The sequence below is a fragment of the Phalacrocorax aristotelis genome, chromosome 13, assembly GCF_949628215.1.
Source record: "Phalacrocorax aristotelis chromosome 13, bGulAri2.1, whole genome shotgun sequence".
Lineage (NCBI taxonomy): Eukaryota > Metazoa > Chordata > Aves > Suliformes > Phalacrocoracidae > Phalacrocorax > Phalacrocorax aristotelis.
The window spans coordinates 17,338,176-17,364,497 of NC_134288.1; the positions used below are offsets into that span (position 1 = coordinate 17,338,176).

Below are 26,322 nucleotides of genomic sequence, written 5' to 3' on the forward strand. Positions count from 1 at the left end.
CTAAATGGAGCTAAAAACAGAAACAGAGAGAGGTCTGTGAAATGCCACTAAACAAATTAACCGATTTTTTTTTTCTTCTTCTTTTCGTCTTCTGTATGAAGAATCGAGCCAGCGGTAATTAGAAGCCAAAGCCCGTGCCAGTAACAAGATGGGTATTAATAGGGTGCTGGTGAATTTAAAAGACATAAATATTAGCTGGGGACTTTGGTTTTCTGAATGATTTATTCAAAGGTAAAAGCAGCAGCAGCCCGAGCTTGTCTCTGCTGGGAAGAAGGAAAACTTCTGCACAGAAGCCCCGTTGCTTTGAAAGGCTTTGCAGTTCCTGCAAGTTTTGTTTAAAAAGCACACACTGGGATTTTTAACATCATCCATATTTCTTTCTTTCTCGGTCTCTAAACTTTCTGCTCAACAATTAAGTGCTTGTGCTGCAGACTGAGAACGCTGCAGAGCTGCCTTGGCCCAGAGCTGGGAAACGTCATGGATTCCTGAATGTGAAGTCTGCAGGAAAGCCCTCAGTTTGGGAGATGGAGGCGATCCAGGGGTTTCCATGGCACTGGGATAAACAGGAGGAAACAGTGAGGGAATCCCGTTATTTTACAGCATTCAAAGACTATAAACACTCGGAGCAGGGAAGGAAGTGGCCTTTCCCTCTCTAGTAACCCTCATCTCAGAGCAGAGAACTGACTTCACTTCAGGAACAAGCTCAGCCCAGTTCGGATCCCTCCGTGCACCTCCAAACGCTTACGGAGGAGGCGAGCAGGAGGGGTTCCCTCTGTCCGGGCGGCACTGGTTGAACATGGTTTAAAGAAGATATTTTTTTTCCTTTTTTCTGCTTTTGAATTTTTTTTTAATTTTTTTTTTTTTTAAAATTCCTGATGCAGAGAGAAGCTGCCTGCAGGCTGGTACATTACCACCACATCATGAGGTCTATGGATCAAGGTAGGGTCTTACTGCTGCGCCGGGTGTCCGTGTCGGGTGTGTGCCCCCCTTCCCGGGGGTCCCCTCGGCCACCCCTCGGTGCGTTACCCTGCCGCCTTGTGCTGCTGGCAGGGGGCTGGGCTGGGCAGGCGGGGGGGGGGGTCGTGGCGAGAAGGTCCCTCGGGGAAGGGACCGGGGCTGCCTTTAGGCTCGGTTTGAAGCGCTCGGGGAAGGCGATACAAACGTGTCTGGAGAAACCTCCTCTAACCTTCAGCCAGAGGGACTCCCCTCTCCCGAGGCATCACCCCGCGATGCCGCTGACTCACCTCCCGGCCTCTTAACCCTTCCGCCGCCCGCCCGCCTCGGGGGCTCGGGGGGGCGGCTCGGGGGGTCGCAGCGGCTCCCCCGGCCCCAGCGGAGCCCGCGGCAGCTCGGGGCTGGGGCCGGCGCTGCCCCCGGGGATGCCCGCGGCTGCCGTCGGGGGGGCACCCCGCGGGGCGGGCGGGGGGGGGGAGGCCCTCGGGGGGCCGCCGGGCGCCCCTCCCGCCGCCGCCGGCTCCCGGTGCCGGTGGAGGCAAGAGTTAAGCGGGGCGAGAGGAGGAGCCCGCCCCGCTGTCAGCGCTCCGCTCCGGCCCGAGCATCGCCCGCCGCCGCGGCCGGGCCCCCCCCCCCCACCCCCGGCCGCCCCCGCGGTGGGGAGCGGGGCCGTGGGGCCCCGGGCAGGGCGCGGTGCCGGGGCGGCCCTGCGTGGGGAGCCGGGGGGGGGGGGGGGGGCTGCAGGCACGGCAGCGGCGGGGCGATGCTGGCGGGGGCCCGGGGGAGTCCCCCCGGCGCATCCCCCCGAGCGGTGTTAGCGGCCGGGGAGCGGGGCTGCGGGCACGGCCATGCCCGGGGCTCCCGGGGCCGGCGCCGCGGAGCCGGGCGGAGGATGCTCCGTGCGGGGGGAGCTCTGGGGAAACACCGGCAGAGCACCGCCGAGCCCCGCAGCCCCCCGCCCGCTCCCCCGGGGTGCTCGGCGCTGCACCCCGCGGGCCGGGCGGGACGCGCAGGTGAGTTGCAATTTCTACAGCGGGGTGGGGGGCAGGGGGTGGAGAAGGGAACCCCTTTTCCATTTTAGATTCCCCCCGCCCCTCGGCCGGTCCGCACCCCCTCCGCGCCCCGCCGGCGCTGGCACCGCCGCCCGGCCGCTGACTCAGAGCCGCCGCGGGCGCCCCGGGGCCGGCGGAGGGGGTACGCGGATGGGGGGGGTGAGGCGGGGGCGCAGGGCTTCCTTCGAAGGGCCCTTAGCAGCCGCCGTTGGTTTTCTCCTGCGGCAGCAAGCTCCCCAGGCACCTGCCAAAACACGCTCGTTAACACGTACACCCAAAGGGGATCATCCGAGCGCTCCGATTCCTCGGACAAGCCAATGGAAAGTCTCTGAGCGGCTTTATACCGCCTTAGGATCAGGCCATTGCCCTGCCTCGTGTATCCTGGGCTTTCTCCAGACAAAACTCCCTCTCTCTTGAGCGCTTCAGCTGCTCTTAGTCACTCTCACAACACCCCGGAGAAGTTATTTTGCTGCAGAGGGAGCAGGAAAGGGAAAGATGGGAGACTTCTTGCTCTTCCCAGTGCTGGCAAGGTCCCGCTCTCACCTGCTGTAGGAGAGCAGTGGATCAAAGCACAAGGCAGCGCTCCAGTGGCAGCTACCACAGCTCCTTCCATTGCTCTGCAGATGTTCCCCAGAGCCCTGCAGGCACAGACCAAAGTGAAAGGCACTGATTCCACCACACCCCCCCCCCCCGATCAAATATTTGAGACCACAGTAGCCAGATGAACAGTGCAGTCAGTTGCACGACAGACACCAGAGATGCTCCATTAAGAATACGCTTTTCAACCCGAGCATGTATTTTTCTCTTACGCAAAATGCTTGCTCCTGCCAGTGGCATAGGGGCGATGGGAGCAGACCCTGGCACCGACTCGCCTCCGTGGCACAAGTCCGCTCCCAACGTTTCCACAAAGAGCAAGCTGCGTGAAACTGCTAGGGGTGAATGGCACAAGGCACTTTGGGGCTCAGTCTCTGCCTTTGGGAGGATTTCTGTGCCCACAACAAAGTGCAAGAGTCTCATTAACGTAGGGCGTGTAAACAATGATGTGGTAATAATTTTAGGCCCTAGCCCCCTTTTATGATTAGAGCAGGCTCCGAATGGGGCATGAAGACTTTGAATAGCCTAACGCCCTGCTAGCAAGAAGATGCTTCAGTAGCCTTGCTCCCAGAGCTGAGCTTCTGCAAGCATCAGCAAGACCCTAGCCGCGGCAGGGATTTTCATCAGGTGACCATGAGTCCCTGTCTCATCTTGTGTCCCGCATCTGTTAATGCTCCGTCACTCGAGACAGCCACTTTCCCTCTCTAAGCCTGTCCCGTGGGACCCGGTTGCACCAGCTAACAGCCAGCAAATGATTTCAGAGTCCTCCATACAGGGCAGGAATCACATTCACAGATGGGACACTGACATAATTGGAGCACTCTTTTATAACATTCCAACAGATATTCTAACTGAAATGTTTCATCATTCATTTTTTGAAAATAGCCAAGGATAATAATATCCTAGAACTTCTTTTCCACTACTGGCTTAATCTATTTTTTTAAACTATGATATGTGCATTCCTTTGGTTTGCACAGCAGACTTCAGAACTTAATGGGAATGTGGAGATATGAGCAATTTTTCCATTGTCCTTTCTTGCCAAACCACTTTAAGCCTAAAATTGGGGGGTAATATCTCTGACTCAACCTGACCCCAAAATTGAATAGTAGCGTGTGTGCATGGGTGTCTCTCAAAGTACCAGCATATTTCTTCCCCCTCCCCTTTTTTTTCTATAATAGCGCTCCCCACACTCCAGACCAAGCAACTAGTCACTCACAGTCTGAGCTCATTTTAAAGAGCTTGGATTAAGTCCATGTGCAAGTTCTAGTTGCCTGTTAAATTTCTAATGCCTGCCACATACACCATTAGCACACTTAGATTTTTAAGGCAGCATTGACTTGCATTTTCTCTGGGGTTTAGCTGCTAAATAGACATGCAGCATTTTTAATCCACTTTTCTCTACCTCTTTTTCTTTTAAAAAGTGTGATATGAGGGTATTACAGATCCAGTGTATGTTGTGTGACATGGGCCACGTGATAATTAGCGCTGTCCCGGTGCTTCTGAGAAGATAGTCTAAAACTCTCTTTAGCTCAGAGCATCGTCCGATCACTTGCATTAGTGAACTCCCCGGTACAGGGAATATGATGGGAGGTATAAGGGAAACTGAAAATAGTAGATGATAAATTAGATCTGCAGTAAATTTAAACACTGAAAAATGTTAAGTACATTTTAAATCATAGGTTATATTACACTAGAAGCTCTTTCTTAGCTTTGTTTTTGGATTCCTTGTCCCCTAGTACCTAGGTAGTCCAGAATTCACATACTTTTAAAGTTTATTAAAGCAAAACCCTGCCAAGGGCAAGCACTGATCCAACTATGTGGAAAAGGACTCCTTCCATTCTCCAGTTCCCTGAAATGGCAGCACAATGTATTTCCAGTTCTGCTCTGTGTAGAGCCTGCTGCAAGTATACGTGGCTGCAATTTTTGTTAATGCTGCCAAGGACAGACTTTGCTTAAGTTCTTGAAACACCTTTTTGGCTCATGAAAACAGCTCTACAGAAAAAAAAACCCAGGAGTTAACACTGACTCCCAGCCCTCTAACGTGGGTGCTGTGAGCCTGAGCGGAGCTGTGACCAGCGGCCAGGGGTTGTGGCCGTGTCGGCCTTTTGATAGTGGTAACAGGGGAAATAAACGGAGGATCCTTGTAGAAAGGAAGCGTTTCTGATATGACAGAGATTGAGATTTAGGGAAGCCAATGAGTATTTCCGGTCTTTGGACAGTGTATTCCAGCCTTTCACTCCAGCCCTAATGGAAAACAAGCACTGGGAAGTGTTTGTCACATTGTTTGGGTTTTTCCTTTGATTTGGAGTGGCTGGATGCTTTTTCTGAGTGTATGTATTGAGCTGAAGAATCCAGAGTCTATTTAAGTCTAGTAGTTTCCCTGCCTTTCCTTCATCGCTACTTATTAATGACAGACTGTGGGCAGTATTTGTCAGTTATGTAGTTATAACAGCTAAAACTTAAACAATTTATAATGTTTTATTCTCATTGTTGGCTCGAGAGCATGTTTTGGGTCTAAATTAAACTACACTCAGCCCTTGCAGGGCTCCAAAAACTACAGCTGTCACTTGAGCTGAATTCTGCAGCTGCTTGCACCTAGTAATGGTTTTGTGCAGCGCTAATATTTAGGCCAGATCTATATTTTGTGAATTTGCACCATTTCTGCTCAAAATATCACACTGGTAGGTTCCAACACAGCCCACGGCATATAGCATTGCAAGTCTCACCTCCGGGCACTCACAGCCTGTGGGAACTGTTATTGCTATACGTTATGCCGTAGCGGTCGTACGGGACCGATGTCCTTACGTGCCCCGAGAGCTGCGGAAGGGAGCAGCGGGGTCCAGTCAACGGTGTGCCTGGTGGCTGTTGCTCCTCGACATCTGTCAAGCCGTCTGCTAGGCAAAAGAGTCAAATCCTATAAGCTGAGCTAATTCCTACGTTTCTCTAACACTTTTCTCATTGCTGTCTTGTCACCCGAATTCCTTGCCAGTGTCAGAATTTACGATTGCATGTATTAGCGGTGAAACTATTTCGGATGACATGGTCATCTTGGAAAGCAAAAGGTACATTTTCCATTTGTGGAGTATTACTAATGCTAGGAGTAGCTGAGGATAAGTTTGAAACTTCACATGCTTAATGGATTGCAGGCGAGCTAGGAAAGAAAGGGTAAAGGATCGGATAAAGTTTGAGCAGAAGTTGGGGTCGTTTCCCCATGCCCTCCTGCCAGTCACCCGTATCTTACTTAAAAAGGCCGATGTTATTGTTCGTGTCTTTTCTTTCTGTGGCTAATACAAATGATGCTATCCAATCATGCTCCATGTGTTGTTAGCTGCGAGGATGACAGCTCTCTTTACTGCTAAGCCAAGATCAGCAAGTATATTTGGTTTTTCTAATGAATTTTAAATAGAAGGGCCAATAATAAAAGGCTAGCGCTCCAGCAAACGGTAAGCATCATTTTAGAACAGAGATATAAATAGGCCAATTTAATATATGTTTTCTTCACATTTAAACAATTCAGAATGAATCAAGCCCTCAGACAGAGCAGCACATGTTCCCCAAGGGCCGGCAGGCTCCGTTCCCCACGTACGTTCCTGCGGGTAAGAGCTCAACCCCATCTGCAGCTTTCTGGGGTGGCCTCATTTCTGAATGCCGGTAGCCAAGACCGCTAATCACCGGCTGCTCTGGCTTCTCTGTCTGTGCCCGGCGGCAGCGGAGGCCTGTCTCTGGCCGAACCAGACACTACAGAGCTCGAGCACCTCGTGTAGAATTAAGAATCTCTGCAGCAGATGAGGTAGACTTTAACTGTGGTCTCCAGCTCAACCACAGAGCGAGCACTGGATCCTTTTCAAAACAGGCTTCGGCGGTTCCTGCCCCGAGCAAGGAGCCCCGTGGGGTCAGGCAGCAGCACGGTGTTGCACGAGAGGAGGCAGGCTCAGCCTACGACCTCTCACGCCGCGTACACGCGCGTGTGCAGATGCACGCGGGGCTGTGCGCTGACCGCTGGAAGCCCAAGCAAAGCGCCGTTCCTGGCTGTCTTGGCAGCGGGCGCAGGAGAAAGTTCAAATAGTTTAGTCCAAGGAAGCTATTGTGTTACTATGTATATTATGCATTAATGAAAGAAAATATTGTCCTTTAGTCTCTGCTGAGTTAAGCACGGCATTGACTGCAGTGAAATCATTCCTTAATCTAGTGGGTGTGAATATGGAATAACAGCTTTTCCCTCGCCATTTAAATCATGCTCTGGGAAATAGATAGCGAGAATATGCCAGGAGGGTTCCCCGTACTGCCAGCTAACCATCTCCCCCTGTACACACCTCAGCAAAACCCCGCACATCCCCTCTGCAGGGCCACCTGCCCTTTCTGCGTCTCTGGTTCCCCTACGCCTTGGCACTTGCCAGTAACAAATTAATGCCATAAAGGCCTAATTCCAGCCCGATCCCCTCCTGCCTTCATGCAGCCAGGACAGCAGATTTCGCCGCCGTTCCCCCGAGTCCCCTTCCACAGCCGAAAGCTCTGTGCAGTGTTTCGCCTCGCCAATAGGTGCCCCTAACGCCTCCCAGGAGCTGCCGCTGCGGGGTGACCCGCCAGCACGATGCTCGCTGCTGGGGCTCCCCACAAGCTCAGCGTGGAAACTCGTTCCAAAGCACAGGACAAGTCCGAGTCCTTGCACTCTGGACTGGCAAAGGGTGGAGAGAAAGGGTGGGACGAGAAGGTGGTTTGTCATTCCTCGGCTGGCCGCGTTGATGATAAAGGCGACAGGGTATAAGCCTAAATGTAGAGATTCTGGTTCGCGTGCGCCTTGAAACAGACATTCTGTGGCCTCAGTTAGACAAGCAACTTAGGGTCAGATTTGTGATGCAGTTAATGCTGCCGTGCTAACAGCCTTAGCAAATAAAAACAAGTCGAAGTAAACACCAAAATACTTTTTTAATGATCTTGGTCCCTCTGCCTTTGCCTCCCTTCCCTGTCTACAGACTAAGAGCATTTTTCAGACCCACAGACCCGGTGACAGCCATCCATACACTAATAAAGGGGACCATACAAACAGGTAAGCGAGGGAACAGAGTCTTCTGACCACAGATGTTCTAAACACACAAATTTAGGATCTCCAGTTACCCACGAGTGAAGTCATTGCTGGTCGTAGCAGCCATCGGAGGGGTAGAGGGCTGTTGGGAGGCAGCGACCCGCACCCCGTGAAGGGCCCGGGGAAGATGTTGATGAATAGAGTCAATGTGGCGCCGGTGGCCGAGGGGACCCGGGGAAGCTGGCAGCGCTGGTGCTGTGGTCAGCAGGGAACGCGGCGAGAGCCCATTCTGTGAAATGAATTCATGTTTGTGAGCGAGGCAGGAGCAGAACAGAGGCTTTGTGCATGACGGACTTGGATGTTTCTAAAGGTGCTCTGCTTAAGAGGTTGGCCTGGGATTGCAGAACGAGACGCGCCCAGAAACCTGTCTGCTGCTGCCTTAGCAGCAGCCTGCGATGGGAGGCTGGAGCATGAGGTGCCGGGCGCACGAAGCCTGGAGAAGGCAAGGGCAGCACCTGGGCTGCCTGGAGCTGCTCGAGACCCTGGAAGCCCCCACAGAAGGGGGCCCGACTGCCGGGGAGGAGGAGGAGGCTGCGTGCGAGACAGCAAGTCACGCTCAACCTAGGGTAACGGGGCAGAGAGGGCTCACCGAACGGGGGCTGAACGGGCGCTCTGGGGGCTCCCATCCCTGCGCAAGGCCAGGACTTCCCTCGCAGCGCTGCTTTGCTCTTGTCCCCTCCACTTCCCCTCCGCCCCAGGCCCCTCTCCCCCCGCAGCCGCTGCAGGCATCCCCCCCCGGGCCGCCCCCTCCCTCGGGGCCGCGGCGGGGCGCGGTGCGGGCGCTGTGCGGTGCGGGCCCGGCTCCTCCTCCGCGGGGGCGGCCCCGGCGGCAGGTGGCTGCTCGGGAGCAGGAAGCCGCCACCGCCGTCGCGCCAATCCCCCTCGTGTGCCGCCGTCGGGGGCAGCCGCGCCCGCCTCAGCGACCCCCGCGACATCTTTTGCCTTGTTTCCCCCTTTTTTTTTTCCTCTTCCCCCTCCCCTCAACTCCGCTTGCACTTGGAAGGATAGCGGCGGCTGCCGCCCTTGGGGCTCCTCTCGGCAGCCGGGCAGCCCCGGGCGAGCCTCCCTCCGTCCCTCCCCTCCCGCCGCGGCCCCGGCCGCGATGAGCGCCGCCGCCCCGGCTCCGGAGGCCGACCCGCAGGAGGGGGGCCCCGGGCATGGCCCCGGGCATGGCCCCGGGCCGGCCCGGGAGGGCAGCCCGCAGGAGGAGTTTGACTTCTCCATCCTCTTCGACTACGACTACCTGAAGCCGATCGAAGGTTGGTGAGGAGCCGCCGCAGGAGCAGCCGGGGCCGCGCCCCGAGGGGGCGGCGGGGCCGCCTCAGCAGCACCGGCGGCTCCGGGGGCCGGGCCGTGGGGGTGCCCACGCACTGCGGCAGCCCCTCGGGGGGCGGCGGAGGCCCGGGGAGCTGCGGGGACCCTGCCCGGGACCAGCCCCGACGGGACCGAGCTCCGGGCCGGGCTGAGCTCGGGACCGGGCCGAGCTCCGGGCCGGGCTGAGCTCGGGTTTTGGGGCGCTGCTGCAGCCAGCAGGCCCTCGCGAACGGCCGCCGTCGGCGAGGGGCTTGGTCCCCGCCTGGCGATGGAGCGTCGGCCGTGGGACCCGCCGATCAGTGACAGAGGCGTGCGCCCGGGTGGGAGAGCGCAGCTCTGGAGGGCGAAGCGGAAGGGCTCCGCTCGGTTGGTCTCCTTGAGACCATCGTCGTGGTGGCAGAGGGTGTTCTGGACGCTCAACGAGGCAGCTGGAGCACCGGGGCTGGGATCCCCGTGCAGGCAGGTGCCTGCAACGAGCCTGGCCGTCCCGCTTGGGTGGCAAGGAGCTGGGGAGGTCCAGCACCCAGGTTGGGTCCACACACCGTAAGCTTAAGTTAATTAGCTATAAAACACCATAAGCTTTAAGTTAAATTAAAAAAAGAAGGAAGAAGCGACAGTCTCTTCTACTTTTCTGAGTTTATGCAAGTCTGTGATACTAAAAGCACTGTGACAAGTGTTCCCTGACTTTCTAAGTGATAATTCAATCAGTTGATGATACTAAAAATTGATACTTCCTGTCCCATAAAGTACAGATTTGTGTAAACCAGACAAAGCCACATGAGGCAGGACCCAGAGGAAAGAATTGCTGGGATATTGTTTCTAAGATACACCTGGTTGGATTCTGCACAGTTGAGAGGTGGCGTTTCTTTCGGGCATTTGAAGAAGGAGCTGCTGTGCTCCGAGGGGACCGTGCAGGAGAAGGAGGAGAGCGGTTAGGCCTGAGTCGTGGTGTCGTCTGTGAAACAGAGAGTGGTTACTGAGTTTTATTCTTCGTTTACTTGTTTAGATGCACAGATGTGTACCAGCATCAAAGCTGAGTGAGGATGGTTAATGTCATCGAGTGTACAAAGCTGAGCTTCTTTCAAGGTTTAATGTAGATCAAACCATGCTAAAATAAATCCACGATGGGGGGAGGTCAGTGAATTTAATGAAAATACATTAAATCTCAGTGAAAGCTTCAGATGCTGGGTTTTTTTCACATCTTCATAGTAGAGAGTACTGCTGTGAAGCCTTAAGTGGGAAGTTCCACAGAATATAATAATACGTAGGTGGGGGGTAGAAAGTTTAATCTTCAAACCACATAAATGCAGAGCAGTGTATGCTTGTAGTAGAAGTAACTTCCTTCTTGAGCCTGCTTTCTCCACATTTGAATGACTGGAAGCCATAATTAGTAGTAATTTTGTTTGTTCCAAAGATGGAAATCATTAGCATAAGAAAAAAAGATCACAACATATATACTGGCACTGTAATCTGGAGAACATTCTCCCTCGCTTTGAAAAGGCACCAGCTAGAGTCTGTAAGCAATCCGGTATACATCCGTGACCTTTAATGTACAAAAGATTAAAGCATGTTTACACAAGAACAGAAAACGTTCAACCCACATGCCGGTGGGAAACGATGTTCGATGTTCATGTGCGATTCTGGCCTCGCCTGAACCGTAGTTGGGAAAACAAGCCTTTTTCAGTGGAGGATTCAAAATGGAACCAAAACCAGAGGAGTGTCTGTGCATCCCGGCGCTTCAGCCTGGTTCCTACATTCAGAGCCCGTTTGAAGGAGGCTCTGGTTTCCTCAGAGCCTGGCCCGCTCCACCCACCGCTCGCGACAGGGCCTATAATAACAAACCTCTGTAAACGTGCCAAGAGTGATTTTTTTTTTTTTTAAAGTTAGTTTTTCTTAAATTTCTTTAGAGAATAAGAAGTAAATTCAGGGCCCTAGGAGTGTATTGTGATGAAAGCTTATTTCTGAGAAACAACTTTTTAAAAGGTTGGGATTTGACAGTATCCACCTAAGCTTGTGTTTTAAAAGTAGGATCTATATCACAACTTGTTGCCATGGAAATGCCAGAAATATCCTTACTGAAAGCGGCTGGCATTCAGTCGTGCTTCTGTGTGCCTGAGACAACAGGAACATGGACTGCTATAAAAGAAACAGGGGAAAAAAGGGTAAATAAAAATCCTGCGGTCAATATTATTAATGTTAGCTCTTCCTCTCTAAGCCAACCATTTCCAAAAGCAGCAACGCTGCACAAAGTGCCTCTTTCCATGTGCCTTTTACTTTTACCCTTACTTGCCAGACTTTAATGAGCTCTCCTCTTCTCAGCATTTGCAAACCAGGAACACCTGCCTTCAGCAGGCTGAACTCAGGGAGGTGCCCAGGTGAAGAGGCTTTGGGAAGCTTGGGCAAAGCGGGTGCCCTGCGCTGTTAGGTTGAAATTGTGATTTCACGTGGGCCTCGAAGAGGTTTTCTGCAGGCGTTCCCTTGAGTGCGGAGGTCCTGCTAGGGGTACCCCAAATTTTAGCGTACTTCAGCCTTGAAAGGCGCTGAATATCCTTGTTTCTCAGTGGAGAAGGCTGACAGAAAGTCAACGAGCATTCAGACTAGCTCCTACCAAGAGGTGTCCCAGATGAGTAAGTTCTGATAACTGCTTTGTGTATTATTCCGTGGTGCCTGTTGTTGGCCGCTATGAGAGACAAAATACGCAAAAGCCAGAAAATTGCTCTGCTGCAGCAGCTCCCTTTTGATGTATTTTTGGTTTGTGTTCACTGTGTGATCATCCGCTGGTAGGTAAAGCTGCCCCGCAATTTTTAATAGTTGAGGTTAACCCTTCTGAGAGCTAATCCTCTGAGGGGTGTTTTGAAGCTTAAAATCCAAGCAAAACCCATCTTTAAGTAAGATTCCAGACAAAATCCTGCCCTGAGACAACAGGTTAGAATGCAAGTGGGAAAGAGTGTTTTCTTGTAGGCCCCAGCCTTTGCTGTAGCTCAGCAGCCTCTTACCTTGCATCTGGTGATGTGAATCTACAGGTCTATGTATGTATAATATAGAGAGGGGAAGCAGGGAGCATCCATAGATATTAATATCCCTCTGAATGCTTGTTTGTATGTGGACAGGCTCCCAGGGACGTTGCCACGTCTTGTAGGTGTCAAGCCCTCTATAATTCGCCTCGTTCCTCCTTTTTCTCTCCAATACAAAGCTATTAAAAGGAAAGAAAAAAATGCTCGCAGCTCAGTCCCGGCGACTGGCTCAGTAACACAGGAGGCAGTGTTCAGCGGCAGCCCTGCAGCAAAGAAACAAACACGCACATGTAACAGAGAATACCAGATTTCACTCAGGAAACCAACTTTCACTTTGAGCTTCTAAGCAGCCAGTGTAAATAACAGCCAACTTGGCTTTTGAAAAGCCCAGAAAAGCTCCGGACTGGCTCCTTCAAAAGGCAATAAGCAAATCAATTAAAAAAAGATTTGGACTCTTCTACGTATGCAAATAAGGAACTCCATTTAAATCCCAGAAGCTGCACTGCAGCAAACGGATGTGAGGTCAAAACCGAGCTTCTCCCCCTGCCCTCCCTTGCCCCACACGTGGCTATCTTTAGCTTTTCCTAGACGATGAATTGTATAAACCCATCGTGGAATGCAGTTGCTCGGGTGATGTTATTCCCTAATTTCATGCTAATTGGCAAGGTCAGATTTGGCTGACAGAATGGCTTTGAAGTTACTGCCTTGTTTAGAAAACCAGCGGAGGGTGGGCCCTTGCAAGGCCGTGTGTGCACGCACTGGTGTGCGTCCCGTCCGGCGTGGGAACCCTCCAGAGCCCGGCAGGACCCGCTGCGGGTTTTCCTTTCTGCCTTTTAGAGGTCTGCAAAAAGGAGCTTTTCAAATCAAGGGTTAAAGTCCTTTGAAACTTAAATCCCTCGATGTTTTTCACCTGTGTTTTAACTCTTCTAGCTAATCAGCCCTAAGGGCACTCCTGAGGGTACCGGCTGGTGGAGCTGCCCACAGCCTTCCCGAGCCTGTCCACGGGAGCTGGTTTGCTCTTTACAGCATGGCAGGATGCAGAGCCCTGCTTCTGCCCTCCGCTGTGGGAAGAGGAGAGATGCTCTTGTGAACTAGCAACTGGGTAAAGGCTATGGAAAAAAGGGGGGAATAAGAGCTTGGAGGCAGCTGGGTGGGATCCTCGGGGGTTGGAGGTAGGGCTTCCCTAGTCGCGAGGCTTGGGGTGCGGGCTGTGGGCTGACAGTAAAGCAGACTGAGAACGCGAGGAGGTGCCGGTGTTGCCTGGGTGTGAAGCTCGCTTTCTTTTAACCCCCCTTCAAACCAGCAGCGTCTTTTGGTACTGAATCAGAGGATGATTCAGCAGTGAAACTTCAGGCTGGGAAGTGCCTGAGCGGAGGGAGGTGGGGAAGCGCTGGGACCGCACTTGCAGAGCGGTGCCAGAGGAGCCGGGCTGAAGCTGCTGGGCTGCTCCTGCTGTGCTGCTCGCCGAGGCAGTGTAGACGACAGTCCTTTGCAGGAGTGTTTCAGCCTGTGTTCTGGGATGCAATATGCAGGGACAGATGAACCCTTGAAGGTGGCACAAGGGCGCAAAGCTGTACCTCTGGGGCATCTGCACGAAGGTTTCAAAGCTGCTTCGGTTCTTGAAAAATGCCTTTGCTAGGCTGATCCGTCACGTAGTTATTCTTTTGTAGGGGGTGCAGTGGCCTCTCACCTCCTTGGGGAGCCCAGGGTGGCAGAGGGCCAGCGGTGTGAGGTTTGCTGTCCTCAGCTCCGGCTGCCCTAAGCGAGCTCGCCTTGGCAGCTCAGGGGGAAGCATGGGTGTTGCTGGGGCCGGCTGCCTGGAGCCCTTCCTGTGCCCTGGGCTGCTCCACACTCCCGCCAGCCTCTGCAAATGCAGAGAGAAAGGAGCTGGGCTGCCGGGGAGCAATCTCTCCCCCGCCGCCCCTTTCGAAGGCAGGAGCTTGACATTGTTTATAAAACCCAAACTCCCGTGGTGCTCGCCTGGGGAAGCTGGGATGTTGGCTCGGGTCTGTCCCTGCCTCGAGCGGATTCCAAACCCCAGCCTGCCGTGGCCAAGTTGGCCGGGACTGGGGTAGCCAGTCGCCTCCTACGGAAGCAAAAAGCAGCGTTTCTTCTGATTTTGACGGAAGAGCCGTTTACTTCTGGAGAGCAGCACTTGCTGCTTCACCCGGCCGCCCCTATTCCATCCTCCGGTGAGGTCAGAGCCTCGCGCTGCAGCATCACCAGCATTTCCATGGCGACAGACCGTGACGTCACGGGCGTGGGCAATAGCATCCCGGGACAGTGATTTCATTGTACCTCTGAAGTTATGCAGGGCTGGGACTCGGTCAGGAGATCTCCCCAAGCCGCGGGTCCTGACGAAGCCGTGCCGATGAGTCAGGGCCGGCAGCCTCTCCCCTGCCTGAGACGCAGCCTCAGCCTCTGGGCATCGCTACCTGGCGCGGTTCCCCAGGCACCCTTCATAGGAGCCGAGGTTTTCTTGTCTGCAGTCTTGCCCACGTTCACGTGCTGCCTCCTGCTTTATTGATGATTTGCCACGTGGGAGGAAACTATATATTGTTGCTCTGCAGAAGGCTGTGGGTGTTGCCTGCTTGGCAAAGGGCGCCTGCCCCGCTCACCGCCTGCGAGCACTGGGAGAGCACTCCCGGTCCGTAAAGTGCTGCAGAGGGGTGCTCTGCGGGAGAGCTACGCGAAGGCAAGGACAAGCTGCGGCGTGTTGTCGGGCGTAAACACTGTTGTTAGTATCTGGAACGTGGCTCCTCTTGGAGGGGGAATGCCAAGGGTGAAAGTGCTCATTTAAACATAATATTTCAGAGGAAAACAAAGAAAACTTGGGTTATCGGGAGCCCAAATTTTAATAGGCAGAAAGCATGGGTGGTGGTGTGTGTTTGTTATTCAGAAGACCTTAAAAATTACATGTTGACGTAAAAATACATGCTTGCTTTCCCCATAACCCTCAACACAAATCTGTGCGTGCCAGCTCTGCTGCTTAACCTGTGCTGTCAGTAGCAATACTTTTTTGTCTGTGTATCTGGCACAGATAACGTGGTTTAATGTGTGCGGTGGGGGCAGCTCTCACTGTAGGTGTGTTGAACGGGGAACTGAAACAGTCGCCTGCTCCTTGATGCGAAGCTGTTCAGCCTGGAGGGCTTTTCTGCGATTGCCGGTCGCTGTGCGAACACTGCCTCAAGTCCTGGCGTCAAGCCTTCCTCTCCTGGATGCTGACTTTGCTCTTTTGCATCAGTTTAAACGGGAGAGATTCTTCCGAAAGCGGTGGGAGTGATGTTTTGTGGGACTGCAGAGTATTGCATTGCTCCACTGAGTCCGAAGGAGCGATGAGTTTTACTCAGAGTGAATCATAGCGTCGATACCTAGGCTTGATGCGTCTGAGTTTGAGTGATGTGATTGACGTGCTAATCCTGTGAATGCCAAAGCTCTGATATCCGGGATCAACGATGTTAAAAATATGTTTGGCTCAAAATTCAGTTACTTGTTGCTGTTTTCCCACCCCCCCAAAACAGCTGTGTGCTGGGATTAAAAGCCAGAGTGAACCTTAAGAAATCTGCAAGCTGGGCTCTCCCAGTTGTCTCCCATCCCGTCACATCGATTTTCTGTGTGCTGGTTTGTTTGGTCGGCTGGTCGGGGTTTCCCGCTGAACACGCAGGCTCAGCGGTTCCTCCTGCATTTTTTTTTTCTTTCTGTGGAGTTTTCTCCAGGTTGTGCAAAACATTGAGCACAAAAAGTAGTAGTCAAAAATCAGTGGGGGATTTTGCTCTCACTCTAACAAGGATTTAAAATTGAAAAGGAACAGAACTCCCTGAAATTAAATCACAGTCTCTCTGCATGCAAAAGCTTCGCTACGATCTCTTGCTACTTCTGCAGAAAGCACAGTCAACTCCTACCTGGCTTTATGTACAATATTATTTGCTCATGGGAAATGCTGCCTCATGTAGTGCAGGAGTTGCAGAAAATGCTGAAACAGTTGTTTAAATATTTAAACAAAACCCTCTTCGCCTATGACACGTCCTGATCTGTGCCCAAGAGTGAGCAGATAGTGTGAATTAATCTCAAACTGTGGAGCTGTTTCAGGTATTTCCTGCTGGATACACTGAAATCACCAAAAACATATTAAAAATCCTGATAATATTTTGCACGCTTCTGTGTAATGACAAATATTATTCAGCTGCCAGGAGCTGGTGTATGCCGAGGGGTCTGTCCCGGGGATGCCTGGCATGACTCTGCTGTGTCAGATGCTGCTGGCATTAAGCACCCGGTGGGGTGCTGGGACGAGCCCAGAACTGGGCTCAGCGGTGCTGGTGGGAATTCTGTATTGCCAGAAGCATTCGTGTACTCTGCAGCCTGGGGACAGTTTGCAAGAGTGAGAATCTCTGAAAATTGAGGATTTTTTGCACCAGGAGAGAGGGTTGCACTGAACACTTACCTGTTGTTGTGTATTTTGTAATCCCTCTCTGGCCAAAACTTTCCTTGAGCTGAAATTGGAAAGCGATTGCCTGCAAACATGGGGCCGGATCCTTTCTCTTTTCAAACAAATATTTGTGGTTGTGTTTTCTGGTCATCTGGTGCTTTCTCACGTGAAACCTGTCACCAAAACCTGTTGACGCGATAAGGAGCCAAACAAATCATCACACAGAACTGCCTTTCTGACTGAAGGGCTTGAGCTCAGCTTTGGTCTCCTGAAGCCTTTTCTGGCTGGACTTTGCCATGTGAGGAAGGGTTTTTTCCCTTCACCAAAAGCTTTCCCTCAACCTTTTGGTTTTTCCTAGACCTGTTTGGAATTGGTTTTGTGTCGTGACGGTCTCGGTCCAGCTCCTGGTTGACAAAAGCTGACCAAAGTCCCGGCAGCCCGGTTGGCGCTCGGGGCCGTTTTGGGTAGGAGGAGCAGGGAGGCCAGCGGTGACGTGGGCGGAGGGGCTGGCGTGTCGCCAACCCTTCCAGGTGATCCCTCTAGCTCAGGGCTCGGGTAGAGGGAGCCCGGCCGGGCGGTGTGGAGGTGTTTGCAGTGCTTCTGTCCATGCTGCATCTGCTCTGAGCACTTGAGCTTCCCTGGCTGTTAATCCAGTACTTTTCACGAGCATTAATTGCAGTTAAAAAGAAGTAAGCAAGTATTTACCTAATATCAGATCACGATCAGTTTATAAATATGCATTTTTTTAAATCCATGATTGCTCAGCTTCTGTAATAATATTTATAGTCTTAAAGAGACCCTTCTTTTTCCAGAAGAACCGACTCCACATAAAACCAACAGCCCACCCTCTGGAGTTACATACGCTCATGATGTCTTGGACTGTGGCCTCAAGCCATGCCCCCTGCCTTTTTCTAGCCTTTCTGCAGATCCCATGGGCAGATATGGACAGCCAGATAGCATAGGGACAACACCTACACACCCTGCCAACGCTGCAGGGGCCTCTGCTCCGAGCCCTAGGATTGAAATTACTCCATATCATGAACTGATTCATTCAGGGGGTCCCTTCCGCAGCAGAGAAACAGATGTTCTTTTGGTAGAACATCAGTCAAACTCAGCTACCACTAGCCCAAGGGTTACCCTGCCTGTCCCTGGCTTTGAGGGCTACAGAGAACCACTGTGTTTGAGCCCAGCTAGTAGCGGCTCCTCTGCAAGTTTCATTTCAGAGACAAATGTATCTCCTTGCACATCACCATGTGTTTCACCAAATAATGGTCCTAGTGATGACCTTTGTCCACAGTTTCAAAACATCCATACTCATTATTCTCCTAGAACCTCTCCAATAATGTCACCACGAACAAGCATCACGGAGGAAACCTGCTTGGGACGACATTCACCATCACCCTGTCCCAACTCAAGGTCTTCATCACCAGGTGCAAAACGGAGGTACTCTTGCACTGAGCTCTACAGTACTCAGCTGCCTTCCACTTCTCCACGACAGTCAAGGACCCCCTCTCCACAATCCTCTCCTCGCATCCCCTTCAGAGAAGACAACTCTTCAGTTACTTACACGCAGTTGCCCAGCGCTTCTCTTTCCATGGATGCTATGAACAGCCTTACTACGGATCCTTCCTGTGGTGTTCCCACGAAAATTTGGAAAACCAGCCCTGATCCTTCATCAATGCCTTCCCACAAAAACAGCATTCCATGTCACGTCTTTCAGACTGTTGACTTCCACGGGCCTTGCGAGCAGGAGGACCGGAGAAACTCAGCCCCAGAATCAATTTTGTTGGTGCCTCCATCCTGGACAAAGCAGCTGGTGCCTGCAATACCTATCTGCAGGTATGTAACGCTTCTTGTGGTTGAGTGTTTTCTCATGGCTTGATGGCCTGTGTCATGCATGGTGATCCCTAGCGGGTGTTTGCTTGGGCAGATCCTGCTGCAGACCCGAGCTGCATGCTCAGGGGCAGCACTGGTTGATGGGAACCCAATCGTTACGATTCTGAGAGGTGAAAAAAGGGTTTGGAAAAAAACCATCATCAAAGTGGCTCACTGATAGCACAGCGTATGACAAATTCAGTTTTCCAAATTATTTGTCTAAAAAGCAGATTGCAACCAGCCTTTGAGAAAGCTAAAGGCTCTCGTTCCATCCTGCTGCTTTTGGAGAAAATGGTTGGATTGCTTTTCTAAATTCAGGGAATGTCCCGCTTACAAATTTCCATCAAGGATGAAAAGACTTTACATATTTCCTGATTCAAAATAGAGTACGCTGCTCCAAGTCACTCGGAGCGTTTGGTCAACCCCAAGTGACTTATTGTTGGTTGTTAATTTGTTAATTGCCGTTTAACCCAAATCTCAGCCCTGGCGCTACCCTCATCAGCTGCCGCGCGGGGCTGGCCCTGAGCGGTGCACGTCTGCCAGGACGGAGGTCGCCAAGCGTGGGACTCCACGCGCGGTCGCCAGCGGCACCCCGCGAGCCCTGCCGTCCCGCTCGGCGGCAAGGCTGTCCCCGCGCCGGCGTTGTCCCGCGCCGCTCCCGACCTGCCAAACGCAAACCGCGAGTGAGGACGCGGGCCGTGACGTCCCTGGGCTGGTTGGGTCGGTCCCGGCAGCGGCTTGTACGAGCAAAATACGTCGTTTAAAGTCCAGTGCAAGCTCTAGCTGTACATTTCAGTGTATTCATTTCATGTTATAAACCCTTGTGTATTTTAGGAACAGGAAGATTAGCATCAGGTAAGAATATTTAGCGTTTTATTCGTGTGCATTTTCATATTTATGGAAATCGTAAATATTTTTAATTTACACAACCAGTAAGTAATGGTAAATGGAGTTAATATTTCACAACATATGTTCTGTGATCAAAGTTTAAGATGCGCAGCAAAAGCTAGCTAGAAGAGGGGGATCTTTGAAAAAATATAACTGCTACAGACATTTCAATTTAAGAAATAGAAATATTCTGTTCTCTTCTGCAAGGAGATGGGCCCGCAGAAATTATCATGTTCATCCTGAAGCTCAGCAGAGTTTGCAGTCAAACGTGAGCAGGACAGCACGTCCTCACTGAGACTGAAAGCAGAGTCCTAAACGTTTCAGCGGGATTAGCCCCGGTGGGGTACTTGGAGGAGGAAGGGGTCAGGGCTTTGAGAAATCCAGTGCTGCGGAGTTTCAGCTGGTATGGTCTCTCTCTGCCCAGTTTGCCCGTCCAGTCGCTCCCACCCCTGGAGTGGCCGCTCTCCAGCCAGTCCGGCTCCTACGAGCTGCGGATCGAGGTCCAGCCGAAGCCCCACCACCGGGCGCACTACGAGACGGAGGGAAGCCGAGGGGCCGTCAAGGCGCCGACCGGAGGCCACCCCGTCGTGCAGGTAAGGGACCTGGGAACAGCTCCCCAGAGGGAAGGGTGGGGGGCAGGTCATTTCTGAGTCTTGCTGGGGCTGCCCCTGAAAGAGGAGGACTGTGTGAGCCTGGGCGTGCTCGTAGATGTGCATAAAGTGTCTGAAGTTGAACTGTGGTGTAGTCCTAGACGTTTCTAAAGTTGCTTTGGGTTAGCTTGTGAAAGCTCAGAAACTTTGGCAAAATATTTGCCACCTTTTCTGGGCTATATATTAAACCTCCTGTGACCGTAAGAGGTCCAGCTGTCCTGAATTCCAGCTGAACCCGTTTCATCTTGAGAACAGACTCATCCGTGTCACCTAGGGCTTTTTGTGAGGTTCAAAACATACAGACATCAAGCCTGGCTTTGAGACTCAGCGTAGCTCCGTGACCTACCGAAGTCAGATTTAACATAACTAGTGGGTCGGGGTAGATCCATGTCCTCCTGCCAGCGGCGAGCGAGGGTTCTGGGGCCGTGCTCCCCCAGGTTCCCCCAGAGCAAGTCCATGCGGCGGAGCCGCTCCCCGCGTGTCTGGCTGTATCTGGCCTCGGCTCCTCTCCGGCCCGTACAGCCAAACCCTGCACGGCTCCTGCGCGTTCGCTTGAGGTTTAAAGAAAGGCAAAGCAACCTTCATTAACCCTGATGGGAGTTGGATTAGGAAGGGATGGATGTTAAACTGTGGTTTCCCCAGAGTTAACAGCTGCCTTTTGCTAGAAATGTCTTCCATGCGTGTGCTTTTTCCTTAGCAATTTTACTCTTTTTATTTTTTTCTGTCCTCTGGTTACATGGTAGAACTCCTGATTTTAAGCCCATTTAAATTTAACTCAGAGGATTCCACCCATTCAAACACTCACTACATCCGTTTCAACCTAGTGCCTGGCTTATATGTAACTTGGCGACGCCGTGTCCCACCTTGCACGTGGTTCTGCTTGTCGCCTGTGGTAACGCCGCCTTCCTCTTGTCCTGGGTGCACGCCGCCGCGGGGAGGGCTGTGCTAGCCGAGCGGGCTGCGGGGCGACGTAATCACGTAGCAGCGGGGGTGATGTCAGGAAAAAGTTTGGCCCCTATAAAGCTGTAGGTATAGAGAGGACGTGTTTGTCGGCTCTGTAACTTCACAGGGGAAGGGTGAATGCGTTTATGCGGGAGCTCCCTCGTGATTTGGGCTGATGTCGCTACAGGAACAACAGTTTATATCTCGAGGCAGCGTTTCTGTTGCTCTAAAGGGTCCCGTTCTGGTCCTAGCTATGCTTGTGAGTCGGGAAGTCGCCCTGCTGAAATCGGTGAACAAAATCCAAGCTGACAGTGGCGGAGGTAACAAAACTTGGCCGTTTGTGGACGTGGAAGGTGGATGGGCTGAACCCTTGTTCTGTTGTGGGGGGTGAAAGGCTTTCCCTTCACTTTTCAAAGGGTAATGTAAAATAACAGCTGAGTAGCTGCGCTGGAGCCATGCGGGGCCACATCAGTCTTCTCGCTGGTTTGCCCCCAGTTTCAGCCAGTGCCCTTCAGGAAGGAAAGCCAGGGTTTTGGTCAGGGTTGCAAGGGGTCAGGGCGATCTGGCGGTAACGAGCTATGGCAAGTGCACGGATCGGCCACAGCTACAGCTTCCACCGGGCAAATCTGGGGTGCATGCTGCAGGTGTTCCCGCCTCACTCAGGGCTTGCTGTGGCAAGCGTGAACCAGGAAAATGTTGATGTTTATGCTTAATTTTAAGCATGCGATCAATACCACTAATTCCACTGGGTTGGCTTGTCCTTAACTTCAAACATATGTTCGATATTCCCCCGCAGGCTCAGCCGCTTTTAAAATCAAGCCATAAATTTTTAAATCAATGAGTTTGCTTTGGTTGAGCTGGACTTACATGTATGGACTGGATATTTGAGTAAAGGATGCAGGATAATAATCAATAGCAATCACATCTGACATACCTTAATGTATGCAGTCTCTTTAGTTTATGAATCTGACAATCTCATAGCCTGCTGTGGTGTGTTTGAAGCTACACGGATGTATGAACGGTACGGCCAATCAGCACTTGCTCTTTTCTCAGTTTGCTTACAAATATAGTATCATTTACCTTCCCAAGATACTCCTATCAACAGGATGTTTATTGCAATAAAGGGGTTTCTCGTGACATGGGGAAATATAAATGCTTTGTTTCCTTCCTGTAATCAATATCAATCAAAGAGGGATTTATTTTTTCTGTCGGAGACAGGAACTGATATTCCTAGTTTTATCATAATTTGCCATCAAGCTTAAGGATCTTAAACTATAAATTCAAAGATCCGCGTTAGTTTCCCGAGCAGATGTGCCTGTGCACAGCTGTGCCTGCATATGGGGAAAATATGGACAGTTTCTGTATGAAGGTTTGCTATAAACCTGGAAGTATTAGTTGGATTTGTGCTCACTTTAACATAACAAGGTTCATATGGGTGTGGAGCAATGAGATAGTTGCACCTGTATGGTTTATGACATCTGGAACTCGGGAAGGCTAGTAAAATCCAGAGCTTTCATGTCAGAATTTATTCGGCTTCGAGGTTTGGGGTTTTTTTTCCCCCTTTTCTCCCCTCAGTGAATTTTAACTTTCTTGTTCTTGTCCGACGCAAACAGTACAGAAACAGGGAAAAAAGAAACAGGAGACATTTTTAAAAGGTAGATGCTGTGCTGAGGAAAGTTTGCATGAGTTAAAAGCAACTGGTTGTAAGGAAACGAAATTAAATTAGTTTTCAACAAGTGCTCTCCGTGTTCGGCCCCAGAGCAGGGGTGGCAGTGCTGACCCAGGGGTGGCAGGGCTGGGGTTCCCCTGCCAGCTGCAGACCTGGTGCTGGGGACCCACAGCGCTTTCCAGATGACAGGCTGGAACACGCCGCCCTCAGGATCTTTCCGGAGCACGAGGATCTCTCCATAGCAACTTCTGAATCCAGTGCTGCCTCTCAAACGCTTGGCCTTAAATACCGAGGAGCCAAGCCTGCCCTGCGTGCGAGCGGCCCACCAAAGCGGCGGCATTCGTACCGAGGCCGAACGTCACATTCATGTCCCAGGCGTTTTACAACTACTTTTGATAGACTTCCACTGTTTCGATTACCTTTTCTAAAATATAATGTGGTTTTAAGTTTTTTCCTGAATTTTCTAATTTCCCATTAAATTAACCCCCCACACGAGTAATTATCCAGCTGAACCCTCTGGAGGAAGAGGTGTTCGCTAGTTTTTGCAGCATGGTGTTGTCCTGCAATATTTATTTTTTGAAAACTGCGTTTTGCATGCAAGTTTCTTTTTTTGGCTGCTCTGAAGCTACAGACCAGCAGATCTCATATCCTCCAGGCTTTATCTTGTGGTTTATCTTTCTGATGCTGCTTCCTCTTCTTCACGTGTCTAGCCCCGAGAGTTTGTGCACAAGACTCTGCACCGGTTGTGCACTCCAAGTATGGCAGGAGAAGAGTCTGGTTCACCAAAAACTCTGGCTACATGGGCCGCACGGAAGCGGGCATTTACTTTGTTTGCCTGGGGGAGGAAGAGAGAAGCCATGCATCTTGTGTAATGTTCACACCATCTAACTTCAGAGACCACCTAGAGTCACACGGAAAAACCTAGGCTCCCAGTTTAGGTGTTCTGAGTCACTCTTGGGAGGAAACTACAGCTTGTTAGTAACTATAGAGAAACTCGGGCTTTGGTTTTAGGGATGTAAGCTGAATGCCACTGTGAGCGTGCCCTAGATGTTAAGTCGCTGAGAACAGTGAGGAAATCTTCCGTGGCAAGGACAAAGCTGAAGTTTTCATGCTCCTACCGTCTTGCAGGTCCATCGGTCACCGACACTGGATGGGGTGGGCAGGATTGTTTTCCTCCTTCCCAACTCTCTTTCACTGATGTTGAGGGTCAGCCGCTTATTTCTACCCAACTGCTCCAGGCAAGGCGTTGGAAGAGACTGTCCATTAGGAAAGGCAGTGACTGCCTCTGTGCAAAGAGTTTATGGATGGGATCGGGATGGAGGTGACAATCCAAACGCAAACCTCGCTCTGTCCAAGCTGACCCTGCTGCCGCACACCCCGCCCAGAGGGGTAAAAACCTCCGTCTTTGCATGCTTTTAGGCAAACATCTGCTAGGAAGGGTGTGGATATATTTTGAATTCTGCTTGGGACAGGAGAGAGGAACGAGGTGATTCCTTGAGATCTCTCCCAGCATTGTGTTCAATAATTCTTCTAGGAACTCCCACCTCTTAGAGGAAATTAAATTTTTTGGGTTGTTGGCATTGCTCGCTATCCTGTTGTCGAGGGGAAACGGGGCACGTGGTGCTGCTTGAGCAGCACTGGGTGCTGGCGAAGGCGTCCTACACCTACTGTCCGCAAGGGCTACAAGAACCTCCCTGCCTCAGGAAGAGACAGGTTTTCAGTTCTTCGGCAAAGGTTGTCCTGTCTTTGAACTGTTGAAGGCAGGGATGAGAAGAAAAGGCCTTTCCAGTAGCAAAGGCTGGGTTTGGATGAGCTTCACCCCATGATCACGCAGAGTCTATGATCTCTTAAAATCCATAAAAATATTATTTTGAAGATATTCATTAAACTTAGTGGTTCTGGTTTTGTCCTTCGGCTTTGCGTAAAGCCAGATTTTTTTTTCAAGAGGGAAATGATATTTTGCACAATTGTGTAATAGTTCAGGGACTTCTAAAAAGAACCCTCGCCCTTCCTTCAGGGGAAGTGGAAGGGAAAGGAAAAGCTTTTGGGGAGGATGAGCGGCTGATTTTTGTAAATGATTGTCCACATGCTCTGCGTAGCTGATGTGCACTTGTTTCATTAGAAGCGGTTGCATTTACACATGTTGCAGCTCATGGGCATAAATGAGACAAACCCATTTCACACCGTAGTCTTCCCACATTCTGAGGTCCTCCGGGGTCCCTGGAGGTAGCTGGTGATAGAGAAATAGGTGACGTACTGCTGCATTCACCTTGTGTAGCTGAGAGCAGTGACGCAGGGCATCAATTTCAGATGTGCGTCTGCCACAGACTGTAGAGAAGCTGAGGTATATTATTTTGTTAAACATCTGTTTATGAGAACCCAGCTAAGTGTTGGGGTCAAAGAGTAAATATAACCCTTTTTCCTTTTTTTTTTTTTTCTTATTATTTCTAATTTTTTCCCAAGCACCTGTGTGTTTTGGACTTACTTTGCTGTAAACAATTCTTGGGGAACATGTTTTTTTACACAGCTCTTCAGCACAGTAATTTGTAGTCATTTTCTCAAAGAAGTGTGCCTAACTCTGGTATTTTGTTTTTTTTTTTTTAATTACCATCGTAGCAAATCCTTGCCTGAAGTATTGCTTCTCCAATTTATCTTTACAAAAGGCTCAAATATTTCTGAATGAAAACCAGCCCATTAGTAATCAGTAACTCATTTGCATGCCTCACTTTGCTTCTCTCACTTCTACCGTGTTATTAACTCAGTTCTTCATCAACAAACCTGCTTTTTTCTGCCACTTGTGTCAGATAATCAAATCCATTCGGCACAACCTGGGGCTGCAGGGTTCGAAAGCAGCTGAGGATGCTGGTCACTCGGGCCCCGGTTTTCCAAGGCAGCACCTTGCCCAGAGTACGCCCCGCGTTCGGGGGTGGGTTAAAACTCACTTTTCAGCCAGAAAGTTTGCACCTTCCTGCAGGCAGAGGTTTGGGATGCTCGGGCAGAGGGGCGTGAGCCTGCGGCAGGGGCGAGCATCGCGCGGGCCGGGGTGCCGGCGGGGCCGGTGCCTCACGCCTTTGGGTAACGGCTCGGTGGTTTGGGCGCTTCCCCAGGAAGCGGGAGCCCGGCGCTTGGGTTCGCACGGGCTCCCCGAGCGCCCTGCGCCCATGGGCGGCAGCTTTCTGTGCCCCCCGCCAGAGCCGGGGCACCCTGCGGACAGGAGGGCGACACCCCCGCGACCTGCCCGGGCTGCTGCTGAGTCCTGGGGTCTTCGTTTAGTTGAGTGCAATTAAAATGAGCAACAGGGCTGGGAGAGAGGGAATGTTTCCTTCAAGGCTGAGCATCGGGGGCTCCTCCCTCCCCATCCCCCCCGCAGCAGGAGCAGGAGACAGCTCGAGTGGGCTGAGGCTTCGGTCCCCACCATCCTAAAATCTGGGATAGCTGCTGCTATCCTAAAATCACCAGGGAGGGCCACAAGGTACCCCCGACCCATCACAGCTGCGCTGCATGCCTGCGTGTGCCCGTCTCCTCCTCGCCTCTCCTCTTTAACGCAGGAAGGCTGTACAGAGAGGGGCTCCTGTTCAGCACAGCCCACCCGACTTTCCCCTGGGTTTTAACCTTTAAAATTTGGGTGGCTGTCACTGCCCTTGGTTTTTTGTTTTTTGTTTTGTTTTTTTAATTAAAAAGAAGCTGGAATGGTAGAGCTGTTAATGAAGCACACAGGAGCTGCTTTACAATAACAAATGCGTGTTCCACTTTCCATTTATATTTGATTTTTTGCTGTATGTATGTGTTTCCTTGTGGTTTATAAGTCAAAGGAGACATTGTCTTCTAGCCTAGGCTTCCCACGGGGCTGTATGTGACTTC

The 26,322-nt window shown here is 51.5% G+C and overlaps 1 protein-coding gene across 4 annotated transcripts in view; it reads left to right on the top strand.

The window, feature by feature from the left end:
- The first annotated feature begins 664 nt into the window (after positions 1-664).
- NFATC2 (nuclear factor of activated T cells 2) overlaps positions 665-26,322 on the top strand; it is a 97,910-nt gene continuing 72,252 nt past the window's right edge. For 2 of the 4 annotated variants that reach the window (XM_075108622.1, XM_075108621.1), the window contains exons 1-2: positions 17,255-18,276; positions 19,625-19,793. In XM_075108622.1, the coding sequence (XP_074964723.1) occupies positions 17,369-18,276; positions 19,625-19,793 (1,077 nt within the window). In that variant the 5' untranslated portion in view covers positions 17,255-17,368. Of the gene's footprint in view, positions 940-8,686; positions 8,943-17,249; positions 18,277-19,624; positions 19,794-26,322 lie in introns of those variants that run through there. The other 2 variants (XM_075108623.1, XM_075108624.1) reach the window with 2 other exon arrangements.